Below are 13,757 nucleotides of genomic sequence, written 5' to 3'. Positions count from 1 at the left end.
TTAAAATAGGTCATTTAAAACAATTGAATATTTAACCAGCTAGTGTGACCGTAGCACCACGGAAGCTCCAACGGAAATTCCGTTCACGATGGAATCGATAATTTTGTATTATTATCGGTGTTATCGACTGCAGCAGTGCCGGTGGATTAAGATTTGGGTGGAATAGGATTTGGATTGGGTCCATAGAACATACAATACAAAATACAGACACGATGACCACGTTGAGACCCTTCACCTGCGACGACCTCTTCAAGTTCAACAATGTGTGAGTAGCCAACGGATACCCTCATCCGCCTCTGCTAATGGCACTTCTTTCTCTCGTGTTCCACCAGAAACTTTGACCCACTTACGGAGACCTACGGGCTGTCCTTCTACACCCAGTACCTGGCCAAGTGGCCGGAGTACTTCCAGCTGGCGGAGTCCCCCAGCGGTCACATAATGGGCTACAGTAAGTGCCGCATGGAAATGCTCTTGGAGTCCCTCAGTTTTTGAGTGTTTACTTTGTTAACCTCTTGCAGTCATGGGCAAGGTGGAGGGCCACCTGGACAACTGGCACGGGCATGTGACGGCGCTGACGGTCTCGCCCGACTACCGGCGACTCGGCCTGGCCGCGCTCCTCATGAGCTTCCTGGAGGACATTTCGGAAAAGTAGGCACACCGATCACCAAACGACCCCGGGAACCAGCTTTCTCACTCTTTCTCCTTCCCGCCATTTCCAGGAAGCGGGCATACTTCGTGGATCTGTTTGTACGGAAGAGCAACCAGGTGGCGATCAACATGTACACCAACCTCGGCTACATCATCTACCGGACCATACTCGAGTACTACTCCGGTGACCAGGATGAGGATGCGTACGGTAAGGCCCAATCCGCGTACCCCTTTCCTTTCCCAGCCCCCCCACGACTGACCTTTCAACTTTCCACCTTTTTCGCAGACATGAGAAAGGCCTTGTCGAGGGACGTGAACAAGAAGTCGGTCATACCGTACACGCAGCCTGTACGACTGGAAGATATAGATATGAATTGATACGATATCAACCCAGTAGCGCCCGCAATAGCATTTATGTCTAACTGATCCCGATCCACCAGTTTTGAAAGGGGCGCGAGCGCATCACATCGCAGCCCATTGATTTCTAGTTAAATTAGTTATGTAAATAATCCGCAGTCCCACAACCCTCCCGGTCATAACTCCAACCGGTCACCTGCTTGCGAAACGAACCGAATACCCAGCAATATTTACAGACTTGCATATCCCACCCAAAACTAAACCCGTATTGATAATGTCCATGTCTGCCCCGTTACGAAATTGAGCTAAAATTTTCGATAATTCTATTGACTTTGAAATTATTTAAAGATTTCTTAAGCCGATGCGTAAATAACCGTATTTCAAAGATTGTTCCACAGTTCTGAAGGTAAATAACGTAAGCAACTTGTTTACTTCATCAACGTAAATGACAACCAGTATCTAACGCCGTCGAATTTAATCATAATCAACCCAAACACGATCCTCTAATGTGGCCGAATGTTTTTTGCAGATCACCATGCGCGAGCTGCGCAGACAAATGCGACACGATCACTAGATGGAACTATCCCCGGCAGACTTATAAGCATAACGACCCTAGAAGTACTTTATCGGCCTGCCGATCCCCAATAACTAATGTGTTACGTAGAAAACCCTTTTACCAAAATATACAAAGTGAATCCAATCGCATATATAGTGTTTTATCTATGTTTGATAATCAATAAGCTTCGGCAAACTGAAGTTTACATACTTTTACAGTACCTAATAACTAAAAGTTTTTTTCAAATTCAAATATTTTATTTAAAACTTTAATATTTTTATTTACCTAAACAGTGAAGTGAATTTTATTTTAGTTTTATTGTTCGTTTCTACGATTATGTTGTCTGATTCGCTACATCTATATCTTTAAACATATATTTATAAGGAGAAATAAGTGCAAACTTAACTAAACTGCGTTTAAATTTTAGCGAGAGTATACGAATCCCTTTATTATAGACTTTATATTGACTTTTGTGAAGCCTATCCTTAAACTTACCATTTCCATGGGCTTGGCAATCAGCTCTTTTTCACTTTTTGCCCTAAGCCAGCAAGGACCTTATCATAAATCACACATAAATACATAAGTATATAGCCAGATGTTTCCTGACAACCGCCGTTTAATCAATACCTGGTGTTCACTTCGGAGACTGATTGATGGGTGAGGTCACTCAGTGCGGGAAAAATGGCGAAGAAGGGAGGAGTCCAGCAGCTCCAGGCGGACCTCTCCACGGACGAGGAGTTCGAGAAGTTCCTGCAGCGAGCCGGATTGCTGGGTACGTTATCGGTGGGAATGGAAATGGAAAGGGGAACGGGGAGGATAGGTGGTTCAATAATCAATAATCAGTGCTCGACATATACTCCGAGTGGTGCGGACCGTGCCTGGGAATGGTGGGCAGCCTGCGGAAGATCAAGCTGGAGCTCGGAGGCGATAACCTGCAGCTGGCCATTGTAAGACTCCGTATTGCGAAGCATAATGATTTCACTCACGTTTCTATCATCCGAAACACCAGTGCAAAGCGGGTTCCATATCTTACCTGAAGCGCTTTAACAAGAAGAGCGAGCCCACCTGGATGTTCGTCACGGTGAGTGATTAATTTTAGTTATTTTTTAAAAAGTATTCACCCCAAAAACCAATATCCTTTCGAATACTATGGAACCCATTTTCCAATAAGTGTTTCACTTAGAAATACATCAAAATACATCGATCCAATTTTCAAATTAAGCTTTAAACTAAACTGACATCGTAACTTTTGCCATTTTTCAATAAATTGCTTATAAAATTGGTTCAAAGTTTCATATCTAAGTTGTTTAGGGACCAGCTGTGTTTTTAAATATTTTTTAAAATTATTGTATTGTCCCTATATTTTAAGTAATGTAAGTTATAATCGCTAGGTTTCCTGATAAATAGTTTTTATGTTTTGGCCCGCATGTCACACTAAATGTATTAAATCTAGAAAACGTATAGTAATTTCAATTGAAAGCCTACTTTTACTTTAACATGCAGATGAGAATACGGACCTTAACCGTTGATTTAAAACAAGATACATTTCAGGGCGGCAAGGCAATCAACATCATGTTCGGCACGGACGTGCCCAAGCTGGTGGCCATGATCACCCGGATGCTGCAGTCGACGCTGGCCAAGGAGTCGCACGTGAGCTACGAGATCACCGAGCTGCAGCCGATCGAGCTGGAGCAGCTGGAGGTGCGCAACAAGGCGCTGCGCCTGGCCGAGGAGATCGAGCTGGCGGAGAGTCGGCGGAAGAGGCTGGAGTACCTACACAGCGTCACCGACTGCATCATGGCCAACCTGCCCGACATCGGGATCACTGTGTTCGGCCCCCAGGTGAACCGGGACATGTTCAAGAAGCTCTCGGAGCCGGCCGATCCGTTGAAGATCCAGTGCAAGGACCGCAAGGTCTTCCCTATCCTGCCCAGCGACATGGCCACGGTGAACTTCGCGGCCGAGAATCCACTCTCACCGGAGGTCATCGAACTGCTCTACGACAAGGAGCTGCTCATGTGCTTTTGGAAGGTGGAGGAGGTGCTCGGGAGTCCGCCCACCGTGCTCCGCCAGTACGCCCACGAGCTCACCAAGGAGACCATCAAGCCACCGGGCGAATTCAACGAGGAGGAGATCACCGTGCCGCCCATTATAGTACCCCTGGAGGTGAGCGTGAAGATCCCGGAGCGAGGTTAGTGTGCTCTCTTTTGGTTTCTTTTCTACTCACGGCCTTGGTCCTCGGCTAGAGCTATTGGAGGAGATGCAGGACACCCAGGACGCTGAGCAGCTGTCCGAGATTAAGAGCGAGCATGTAAAGGAAGGCGAGGAGGAGGAGGAGGAGGCGGCGGAAACAGCGGAAGAAGCCGTTCCTCCAGCCGAAGCCGCTGCAGTTTCCAGGAGCGATCAGAAGAAGACCAAGACCATACGGATACCCCCGATCTGGGTGCCCAGTGACCAGCGCACCCATGCAGCCCTCATCTACACTTACTTTCGGGCCCAGACCTCGACCTTTCTGCCGCCGGATCCCGTGCCGGAGCCGCCGCACATCGTGATGATCTTCGACGCCTACAAGAAGAAGGACCTGGCCATTCTCCTCGAGACGTGTCGCGATGACATTCCGCTCTACGGCTTCTTCAACAGCGACAATCCCCAGACGGCGGTGTTCATAGCCAACTCGGTGGAGAAGTACAATGCCAAGCCCTATGTTCCGTAAGTGGGATGGCATCATCCTGGGCATAGTACCCAATTTGGTTTGTGTTACAGCACCGACAAGATCGTGCTGAAGGTGAACAAGGTCAGCAGCCCGACCATCCCCACCCTGATGGCCTATGGTCCCAGCTACGTGAGCAGCAACTCGGTGATCGGGCACAAGGAGGCCGGCCAGTTCTTTCCCGCCAACTACAAGTCCGCCCTGCAGGAGGAGGAGGAACTGCACGCCGTCAAGGCGGAGAAGCCGAAGAAGCGCAAGAAAGTGGGTCCCATACCTAGGTCCTCCGGTTGCGGTCACTTACGATCATTGTTGCCATTGCAGAACAAGAAGGGCGGAGATCCCGAGGAGAGCGGTAAGGCGGACGCCGGACTGGCGGATGCGCAGCAGGAGGCTGACGAGGCGGTGAAGACCTCGCCGGAGGAGGGCGCCTCCACGACGAGCAGTGGCGAGGACAGCTGCGAGAGTCGTCCTGCAACGGCCGATGGCACCAATCCTGAAGCTCCGGCCACATAGATCTCAATTTCCCTACTTACTAATATTTTTCAATGAGCTATTTTATTTGCACCATCATATCTCGGCATCGTGACCTTACACCTCCCCATTTGGAGCTATTTATTTGAATGCTGATACAATATTTTAAAGATGGATCTAATTTTATCTAGTCGGGCTATTTTATTTAAAACAGGGTGTTAGCATTCTGGTTATACATTTAAAATTTCATATCTTTTACACAGAAATAAATAACTGCCCTCGGCCAAGACCCAGTTAAAATACCATTATTTTTTGCAGTTTTTCAGTCGTAACTTGGTCAAATCGAGGCGCACAGCTGAAAGACCGACTGTTTTGAACAGCGAACAACCTAGGGTTCCGATCCCCATCACATTCCGAGAAATTTATTTTTTGACTAAATTTAACATTTTTCATAAGGGGTAACATCGTCTATTTTTGCGAAAATCGGTCAAAAATTAAAGTTTCCGGGTTTGAATGCAAATCGATTGGGAATTTAATTACGAGCTCAACGAGGTATGGCATTCCCAATTCCGACCTTATTTCGCAAAATGATTGCCAAAAAACGTTGTTTGTTTGAGTTAAAAAAATAGGTAGAAGAATTTCAGACAAAAATACCATAATTTTTTGCAGTTTTTCAGTCGTAACTTGGTCAAATCGAGGCGCACAGCTGAAAGACCGACTGTTTTGAACAGCTTACAACCTAGGGTTCCGATCCCCATCACATTCCGAGAAATTTATTTTTTGACTAAATTTAACATTTTTCATAAGGGGTAACATCGTCTATTTTTGCGAAAATCGGTCAAAAATTAAAGTTTCCGGATTTGAATGCCAATCGATTGGGAATTTAATTACGAGCTCAACGAGGTATGGCATTCCCTATTCCGATCTTATTTTGCATAATGATGGCCAAAAAACCTAGTTTGTTTGGGTGAAAAAATAGGTGGAAGGATTTCAGTCAAAAATACCATTCTTTTTTCCAGTTTTTCAGTCGTAACATGGTCAAAACGAGGCGCACAGCTGAAAGACTAACTGTTTTGAGCAGCTAACAACCTAGGCTTCCGATCCCTATCACATTCCGGGAAATTTATTTTTTGACTAAATTTCACATTTTTTATAAGGGGAAACATCGTCTATTTTTGCGAAAATCGGTCAAAAAATAAAGTTTCCGGGTTTGAATGCAAATCGATTGGGAATTTAATTACGAGCTCAACGAGGTATGCCATTCCCAATTCCGACTTTATTTTGCAAAATGATTGCCAAAAAACGTAGTTTGTTTGTGTCAAAAAATAGGTAGAAGGATTTCAGACAAAAATACCATAGTTGTTTGCAGTTTTTCGGTCGTAACTTGGTCAAAACGAGGCGCACAGCTGAAAGACCGACTGTTCTGAGCAGCTAACAACCTAGGGTTCCGATCCCCATCACATTCCGGGAAATTTATTTTTTGACTAAATTTCACATTTTTCATAAGGGGTAACATCGTCTATTTTTGCGAAAATCGATTGGGAATTAAAGTTTCCGGGTTTGATTGCCAATCGATTGGGAATTAAATTACGAGCTCAACAAGGTATGACATTCCCAATTCCGACTTTATTTCGCAAAAGTAATTTATTTTTCTAGTACAGTACTGTATCACGGACTTCGCTCTTTTTGAATTTTAAATTCGATAACAAGTTTCGACTTCCTCTCCTTCGTATCGATTGTACACTGTTATCGTTTTTCCGAATAAAAGGAAATCAGCTGTTCTCGCCGTCACGAACGTGATTGTAATTTGAAGTAAAATTGTATAATTGTTGTATTAAAACACAAGCCTGGTCGACCGATGGATCCCAATTTGCGTAATGTAAGCCGTATGAAAAGCGATTTCACCGCAGATAACCCGTACACACCTTCCATGCATTCCAGCTCAAGGACTTTCTCACATTATACAACAAAGTGACGGAACTGTGCTTCAGCCGATGCGTGGATAACCTGAGCCAGCGCGAGCTGGGCGGCCAGGAGGTGAGTAGCAGCTAGGGCATCGCTTCCCCGAGTGACACCCCCACTAATCACACGCCTCCGCAGGACATCTGCGTGGACAGGTGCGTCACCAAGTTCGCCCGCTTCAATCAGAATATGATGAAGGTCTATGTGGATGTGCAGACCACCATCAACGCCAAGCGCCTGGAGGAGGTGGAGGAGAACGCCCGCAAGGCCGAGCAGCTGCAGAAGGAGCAGGAGAAGCAGCGACTGAAAGAGGCGGCCGCCACGACAGTACTCACTCCTGTCCAGCCGCCTGTCGGCGGCAACCTGTCCATGTAGCAGCAGTCCCCGGGGTGGTATGCCACGCCGCAGCTGCTGTTCTCGATCTTGGATAGCTAATCGCGGAATCCAGCCCGTCCTCCACGCACACACACACAAACACACATAGTCAGCCGTCATCTCCATAAACACTTCCAATAACCAACTGAACAATATCGCCCAATGCGGTGCATTTGCCTGGTGGCACTGATCGGCCTGCCAGGAGCGGGCAAGTCCTCACTGTGCACCTGGCTTTTAGGCCAGCAGGCTGCCCTCCGCGTCCGCCACATCGTTCACGTCTGCTACGACGACTTCCTCGACGTTGGACCCTTGGCCGAGCTGGCCTACAAGGAGCAGCGCGGGCTCGTCTTTAAAGTAATAGAACAACTCATAACCGCCATTCAAGAAGACACCGATTGGCCGGCACAAGTCCGGCGGAGTACTGCCTCCAGCAGCGACCCAAGCAACGAAGGCCACCTCATCTTGTGCGACGATAACTTCTACTACCGCAGCATGCGCCACCAGCTCCACCAGCTGTGTCGCACTTCTGGCTGCGTCTTTGGACAGATACACATCAACAGTTCGCTTGAGCACTGCCTGCGGGAGAACTCCAAGAGGAGTGAATCCAACCGCGTGCCCGTAAACATAGTCCGGCAGATGAATGAGCGGCTGGAGAATCCGGGATCGGAAGCCTGGGAGCGCAACAGCCTCACACTCAACAACTTGGATATGGAGGCCACAGGACCTTTGCTCCTCGACTTCATTAGTTTCCTGCTCGATATGCCCGCATTGCCACCGGCAACAGAAATACAGGAATCGCAAAATCAGTCACTAACCCACAGGCTGGATCTGCTGCTGCGGGCGCGCATCGGGGCACTGCTCCAGGGAATGGCGCCGGAGGACCGGCGGCTGGCGGGCAGGACACTGAACAACAAGCGAAAGCAGATACTGACACGCTTTCGGACGGAGGGCGGGGGCGAACAGAGAAATGGCGACGCTGAGGACGAGGCCGTGGATTACTATGTACATTTGTTAAACTAGGCTAAGATAAGCTAAATTCGTTTGTATGCCACACACACACTTAGCGACTTAAATACATAAATACGTTACCGAACGCTTTCTTGGCATTAAAACTAATTTATTTAGCGAAAAAAATAGATGCTAACTCTAGGGAACCACCTCAGACCACCTTCACCTGGCTGGTGTCGCGCTTCTGGATCATGCGCATCTGTTTCTTCTTCATGCGCTTCAGCTTGGCGGGATTCTTGATGACCTGGACGACCTCCGAGCGGCGCTCGTTGGCCAGTCGGCGCTCGGCGTTCTCCACGCGGCGCTTGTGCTTCTGGACGGCGTCCTCCTTGCGCTTCTCCTTGATCTCCTTGGAGCGCTCCTTGATGTAGCGCAACTCGTCGCGCAAGGCCGACTTCTTTTCGAAGGTCAGCCGGTTGATGGTCTTCTTGATCTTGCTGAATCTGCAAGAGAAGCGGCGGTTGTTAGATGGTTGGCAGGTGAGTTGCCCTAGGAGCACTCACTTCTGTTTGGGCGTCTTCCACGGTCGGTTGGACTTGGGTTGGCCGCGTGGAATGCTGTTCTCCGGCTTCGCCTCCTTCTTGGCCTTCGAGGGCGTCTTGGCTGGCGCAGTTTCTGGGGCGGCTTCACTCATTTCAGGGAATAAATAAAGCAAATCTAAACAACACAATACAAAACACCACGAATGCACGTGTTGACTGACCGTCTATCGATAACACGCGGCGAACATATGTCTTTGGTGCTATCGGAAATCCCGGGGTTGCTTTCGATCACAAAACCATTGGCGCCAATTCAAAATGGTCTAGATGATTTTAGTAGTGTATTGCTCTAAGGGGTAATTTCAAAGAATAAAACGAATTACCTCTTCAACAGACAGATCCCTTATGTTATTAACCTTTCTTTGCTGTGAAGAGAAAAGCACTTGTTTTTTTTTTTTGCAACAGAAACTATATTTTTGTTCAACCCCGTAGTTTTAACAAATAATTAGCTTAATGTGCGCTGTAAATTCGTACATACATAGTTGTTGAGTCAAATTTTGAAATAAAATACACAAATTTGGTTACTTGTTTCCGTCTAGGGATTAAACTTATGGCCTGGTTAATTACTAATGCGGGAATTGCCAGCTTCTTGTTGTTTTTGAACCAGGAAAAACCAGAATTTTATTTCACTACAATTTAACAATTTCGACGGGGCTCGCCAAGCCCAGCAGACGATGCCTGCCCACCGATTTCCTGGCAACTTTGGCATTAATGTACATATTTACATAGGATTCACAGTCGACAACGGCCGCAGCTGGGAGGGAGTTCACGATCCGGACTTCGTCTGTGCATTGGCCAACTGGTTGCTGCGATTGTGCTGGTCGATGTTGTAGTGGTAGAAGAAGGACTTGCCGTACTCGAAGGACGAAATCATGATCGCACACGCGGGCGCCACCTTGAAGAGTCGCGGGCCCAGTCCAGAGAAAATGGCGGGCATTCCGCCCAGGCGGTAAATGCTGGCCAGGCGCACCGCCACCGACTTGGTGGGCACTTGTTGCTTGGGGGGATTATCTGCCGTAATGCAAACCGAACCATTGTCAATGCTGGTGCGGGATCTGGTTGCAGCAAGCTGAACCTCATTGGGCCTACCTGAAAATATGAACTTCTCGCCAAACTCGATCTGCTCGTGGGTTTTCACCACGTCGAAGGGTGTGGTGATCGTGGCAGCCACCTGCAAACAAATTAAATTAGTGGGATAACACTTACGAGTTGACTTTAGCCAAGGGCAGATGGCCTCACCGATCCGGATATCGCTCCAGCCACAAAACTGAAGCTAAACGTTGGCTCCACCACGCCGAAGGAGCTCTTCAGGTACTCGTAGCAGGTCCAGTAGATGCCCGAGAAGGGAACGTCGCGCAGGATGGTTGGCGGCAGGCCGCGCCACAGACCCAGGACGCCCTGCGACTGCACCACCTGGCGAACGGTGCCGAACATCTCGGCGTGCGTCATGCGCTGCGACTGCATCTTGGTGCGGATCAGCTCGACGGGGCTCACACAGGTGACGGCCAGTATGCGGGCCGATACGCCGGCCAGCAGCGGAACCAGGATTGGAATCGGAAGTGGAATGTCGCGGCCGCTGGCGTCCAGGCGCCGCATGTACTTGTAATGGATGTCGGTGAAGCGGGCCTTGAACTGCTCGTAGGCCACGAAGTAGATGATGGTCGAGGGCAGAGCCGAGATCAGAGTTGGGCTGAGCCCCGACCACAGGGAGCCGACGCCCTCGGTGCGGCTGATCTTAATGAACGCGTCCTGCAGGGGCAGTCATGGTTAGGTTCAGTTCGCTCCAGGCTCTCCTGCTGTTTGCTACTCACAATGGTGCCAGAAAAGCGGGGAGCTGGCTTGGCGGCTGCTGGGTTGGGCGTGTCCGGGCCGCAGGGGCAGATGTGGTCCATGAGGCCGTTGCAGTAGAGGAAGCACTTGTTCGAGAGCAGCGCCTGCTGCTGGGCCTGCAGACGGGTCTTGATCACATCGAGGGGGGTCACTGAAACGAGGAATGCGGCATGTAGATGGCAGTCAGGTGGGGATGAGGATCAGGGCTAACTCACTGAAACAGGCTGTCACCATGGCGCCGGTGCAGGCGGATGCCACCTGCTGCAGGGGTCGTATCCGGAAGCGGGGGTCCGTCATCGTGGCCTTCGACTGGTTCTGGCTGGGAGTGGCTGCCAACGCCGCGCTGGCAGCCGCAAAGTGGGCGCAGGCCTCCCTCTTGGCCATGTCAGAAGCACTCGATCTCTCCTAGCTGCCGGAGCACGCTTCGTGCGGTGGTGTCACTGGGAGCCCCGGTAAGCTGGCAGGGATTGGATTTGTTGGTTAGCGGTTAGCGAGGGGATGTACAATGGGTGAGCAAGTCGCAAGCTGCTCTGGATTCTAGTTGTTGTCGAGTGCGAGCTGGGCAATTGGGCAAGCCCGCGATCGTTGTGAAATAATCTCCAGGTCCAAAATTAAGCACCGTGCTCGTCCGTTTCGTTCCATTTCCATTCCGTTCCGATGGACAGCTGCCGCTGGGCAGGCGATCAGCTGTTGCCGCTCTGCACTATCGATAGTGCAACCGGGACGGAACTGTGGTAACGGTAACGGTGCTATCGAAAATCGGGCGTATTGGCGGAATATTCAAAACCAAACCGTTAGTGGTTTAAATTTGTTTGATTGAATGATACACGACCACAGCGCTTATCTTTTGATAAGTAGTAAACTCACAACAAACATTTTTAAAGTATTTAGAAAAAAGTGTATGTCTGCTTTGAAAATACAAAGTTTAGGAACTATAAAAGTCTAAGAACTGGTTTCTTATCAATTCATTTAAACAAGAGTATAAGCGGATGTTCCAGGACTCTGGTTGTATAATTAAAACTAAACCCCACTCCCCTTCTACCTACCCGCCTCCTGGAGATCCAGGTTGTAGTGGAAGAAGAACGACTTGCTGTACTCGAAGGTGGAGATCATGATGGCGCAGGCGGGCACCACACGGAGCATGCGCGGCACAACGCCGACGTAGAGGCCCCGCACACCCTGCTGCCGGTGGATGTGGCGCAGCCGTGAGAACATCGAGGGCTTGGCCATGGCACTGGGCTGCGTCCTTGGCCCTCCCCCTGTTCCAGCTGCCGCTCCTGTTCCCGCTGCCACCTCCTCGTAGAGCACGTCCTGACCGAGCTCGATCTGCGTATGGGTGGTGATCAGGTCGAAGGGCATTGTCACAAAGGTGGCCACCTGCCAGGGGGACACGGAATGCAAAACTGGTTAGCTCTCGAGAAAAATGCTTAGCATAGGGTTTAGGGTTAAGGGGTATCTAAGACGGCAGCGAACTGCTCACCCACCGCTCCGGAGACGGCGCCCGTGAAGAAGCTAAAGAGGAAGGAGGGCTCCGCCACGCCGAAGGCCCGCTTCATCGCCTCGTAGGCCGCCCAGTAGGTGCCCGAGAAGGGGGCGTCTCGCATCACGGTGGGCGGCCAGCCTCGCCACAGACCCAGGATCCCGTGCTGGCGGATCAGCGAGCGCAGCACGCGCCACAGCTCCGAGTAGGTCATGTACTCCGACTGCATCTTGATGCGCACCATCTCGATGGGCGTGATGGCCGTGACCACAATGGTGCGCGAGCAGATGCCCGAGGCCATGGGCACATAATATGGAAGCGGTACATTGGACACCGGCGCTGTGGCGCTCACATTTTGACTCCTGGCGGACATGTCTAGGGGATCCCCGCCATCCCCGCCGGGCACTTGGTCCTCCGGGCCGGATTCCTCAAGCTTGCGCAATTGCGAATCCAAGTAGAACTGGGACAGGGAGTTCTTGATGTACTCATACGTCACAAAGTAGATGATCGTGGAGGGCAGGGCCGAAACTAAAGTGGGACTGAGGCCTGCCCACAGGCCGCTGAGACCGCTGGTACAAACAATCTTGACAAACGCATCCTGTGTTCGAAGAAATAGATTTTCAAGGTGTAAATGATGCTTTTTAATTTAATGATTTTCTTTCTTCTCTTTTAATGTTCCGCGTGTTCTCTCTCCTTCTTCAATTACAAGTGGCCTATTTATCTCGACAATCGAGTTCACCATGTAATCGATATCTGTTATCTTATCGATGCTTAATATAAAGTTACATTATAGAAAGTACACACTAAAATACAATGCATAACATTATGCTCACACTTAATACTATTTAGTATATATTCACATATGTTTACAAAGGGTATAAAATAAACCAATATGTAAGAGATCAGAAGAACATTCCATCCATAAGAGTATATAAATGCAAATTTGCATATCATTGATTTAAAGAAGCTCTGCCCATTCTCTACCGCCACACCCACAAAAATAAGGTTTTTAGGATGCACCTTGATAGTGGTCCCCTCATAAATGTTACTATAAGGGAGTTAAAGGCCCCGACTCACCATGGCGCCGCGCAGGGGTCGAAGGTCACGGGGGTCCCGTCCCGGTTTCGGGAAGCAAATGTCGCTGGAGCGGCACACGTGGGTCATCAGGCCGTTGTGGAAGACGTAGCAGAGCTTGGAGACGGTCGGTCGCTGGCGGATCGCGTGCTGGGTCTGCACCCGGGTCTTCACCACCTCCAGTGGCGTCACTGGTCGGTTTAAAGATTAGACCCCCAATCAGACCTCAGATCGAATCTTCCTAGTCTACTTACCCACCAGCGTCGTGATGAGACCGCCGATGAGTGCGGACACCACCTGTTGCATGGGCTTGATGCGGTACCGCGGATCCGCGCTCAGGATCAGTGTTGTCAGCCGCAGCGGATCCATCTCCTTGTACTCCAATCGTTTCCTCTCCTCCTCGTCGGCACTTACATTTTGGCACTCCAGCTGCGGCGGCATTTTTATTATATTGCTATCTAGTTTTTATATTTTTTTTTGTATTTTGGGTGGGTTCGTTTCTTAAGGGACATCCAATGCCAATTCCTGGCGAGGTTCTAGCCACTATGTGTCGGCTCACAAGTGGGTGAATTTCAGAAAGACAGGACTTCCGGTCTTCGGGGAAGACATCCCTGGGCAGCGCCTTCAATTTGGTAACTTCGTGTTGCACACACAATGTATCTGAGCCGAAGTTTTTTTTTCGGTACGAACACTAAGCTGAGTAAAACTTTTGAGTTGAGGCGTCAGGCCTAGTCAACATGTTTATTG

The 13,757-nt window shown here is 49.4% G+C and overlaps 6 protein-coding genes across 12 annotated transcripts; 4 read left to right on the top strand and 2 right to left on the bottom strand.

Annotated features, from left to right (window-relative positions):
• The first annotated feature begins 102 nt into the window (after positions 1–102).
• Positions 103–1,710, top strand: LOC119556109 (N-alpha-acetyltransferase 20). 2 transcript variants are annotated; one of them, XM_037867980.1, is made up of 6 exons: positions 103–265; positions 333–448; positions 519–648; positions 720–856; positions 935–996; positions 1,535–1,710. In XM_037867980.1, the coding sequence occupies exons 1-6, from the start codon at positions 213–215 to the stop codon at positions 1,577–1,579; spliced, it is 543 nt and encodes a 180-aa protein (XP_037723908.1). In that variant the 5' UTR covers positions 103–212; the 3' UTR covers positions 1,580–1,710. The 2 variants fall into 2 exon arrangements, 1 of the variants encoding a protein (XP_037723908.1); XR_005219954.1 differs by having other exon boundaries at positions 105–265; positions 935–1,411.
• A 116-nt stretch (positions 1,711–1,826) lies between these two features.
• On the top strand, positions 1,827–5,029 carry LOC119556099. Of its 2 annotated transcripts, XM_037867962.1 has the most exons (7): positions 1,827–2,333; positions 2,405–2,508; positions 2,571–2,642; positions 3,113–3,752; positions 3,808–4,270; positions 4,325–4,532; positions 4,593–5,029. In XM_037867962.1, the coding sequence occupies exons 1-7, from the start codon at positions 2,243–2,245 to the stop codon at positions 4,782–4,784; spliced, it is 1,770 nt and encodes a 589-aa protein (XP_037723890.1). In that variant the 5' UTR covers positions 1,827–2,242; the 3' UTR covers positions 4,785–5,029. The 2 variants fall into 2 exon arrangements, with proteins under 2 accessions (XP_037723890.1, XP_037723891.1); XM_037867963.1 differs by lacking the exons at positions 1,827–2,333; positions 2,405–2,508; positions 2,571–2,642 and adding an exon at positions 2,794–2,934.
• A 1,464-nt stretch (positions 5,030–6,493) lies between these two features.
• LOC119556111 (mitochondrial import inner membrane translocase subunit Tim10B) lies at positions 6,494–7,110 on the top strand. The gene is made up of 3 exons (XM_037867983.1): positions 6,494–6,621; positions 6,684–6,779; positions 6,843–7,110. Exons 1-3 carry the CDS (start codon positions 6,601–6,603, stop codon positions 7,077–7,079), a joined length of 354 nt encoding a protein of 117 aa, XP_037723911.1. The 5' UTR covers positions 6,494–6,600; the 3' UTR covers positions 7,080–7,110.
• A 95-nt stretch (positions 7,111–7,205) lies between these two features.
• LOC119556105 (L-seryl-tRNA(Sec) kinase) lies at positions 7,206–8,172 on the top strand. Its single transcript, XM_037867975.1, has one exon. The coding sequence runs from the start codon at positions 7,242–7,244 to the stop codon at positions 8,097–8,099; it is 858 nt and encodes a 285-aa protein (XP_037723903.1). The 5' UTR covers positions 7,206–7,241; the 3' UTR covers positions 8,100–8,172.
• A 3-nt stretch (positions 8,173–8,175) lies between these two features.
• Positions 8,176–8,785, bottom strand: LOC119556110 (coiled-coil domain-containing protein 86). Its single transcript, XM_037867981.1, has 2 exons — positions 8,591–8,785; positions 8,176–8,530 (listed from the first exon to the last, which is right to left on the bottom strand). Exons 1-2 carry the CDS (start codon positions 8,719–8,721, stop codon positions 8,239–8,241), a joined length of 423 nt encoding a protein of 140 aa, XP_037723909.1. The 5' UTR covers positions 8,722–8,785; the 3' UTR covers positions 8,176–8,238.
• A 227-nt stretch (positions 8,786–9,012) lies between these two features.
• LOC119556100 (solute carrier family 25 member 40) lies at positions 9,013–13,751 on the bottom strand. 5 transcript variants are annotated; one of them, XM_037867968.1, is made up of 5 exons: positions 11,503–11,640; positions 10,672–10,913; positions 10,438–10,607; positions 9,866–10,375; positions 9,013–9,797 (listed from the first exon to the last, which is right to left on the bottom strand). In XM_037867968.1, the coding sequence occupies exons 2-5, from the start codon at positions 10,838–10,840 to the stop codon at positions 9,393–9,395; spliced, it is 1,254 nt and encodes a 417-aa protein (XP_037723896.1). In that variant the 5' UTR covers positions 10,841–10,913; positions 11,503–11,640; the 3' UTR covers positions 9,013–9,392. The 5 variants fall into 5 exon arrangements, with proteins under 5 accessions (XP_037723896.1, XP_037723897.1, XP_037723892.1 ...); XM_037867969.1 differs by lacking the exon at positions 11,503–11,640 and having other exon boundaries at positions 9,013–9,637; positions 9,716–9,797; positions 10,672–11,129; XM_037867964.1 differs by lacking the exons at positions 9,013–9,797; positions 9,866–10,375; positions 10,438–10,607 and adding exons at positions 11,937–12,534; positions 13,014–13,201; positions 13,265–13,748 and having other exon boundaries at positions 10,719–10,913; positions 11,503–11,833.
• Between the last annotated feature and the right edge of the window lie 6 nt (positions 13,752–13,757).

Source organism: Drosophila subpulchrella, chromosome X (genome assembly GCF_014743375.2).
Source record: "Drosophila subpulchrella strain 33 F10 #4 breed RU33 chromosome X, RU_Dsub_v1.1 Primary Assembly, whole genome shotgun sequence".
Taxonomy (NCBI): Eukaryota; Metazoa; Arthropoda; class Insecta; order Diptera; family Drosophilidae; genus Drosophila; species Drosophila subpulchrella.
Note: the sequence above shows the minus strand (reverse complement) of the source record. Positions and strands in the feature narration are given on the sequence as shown.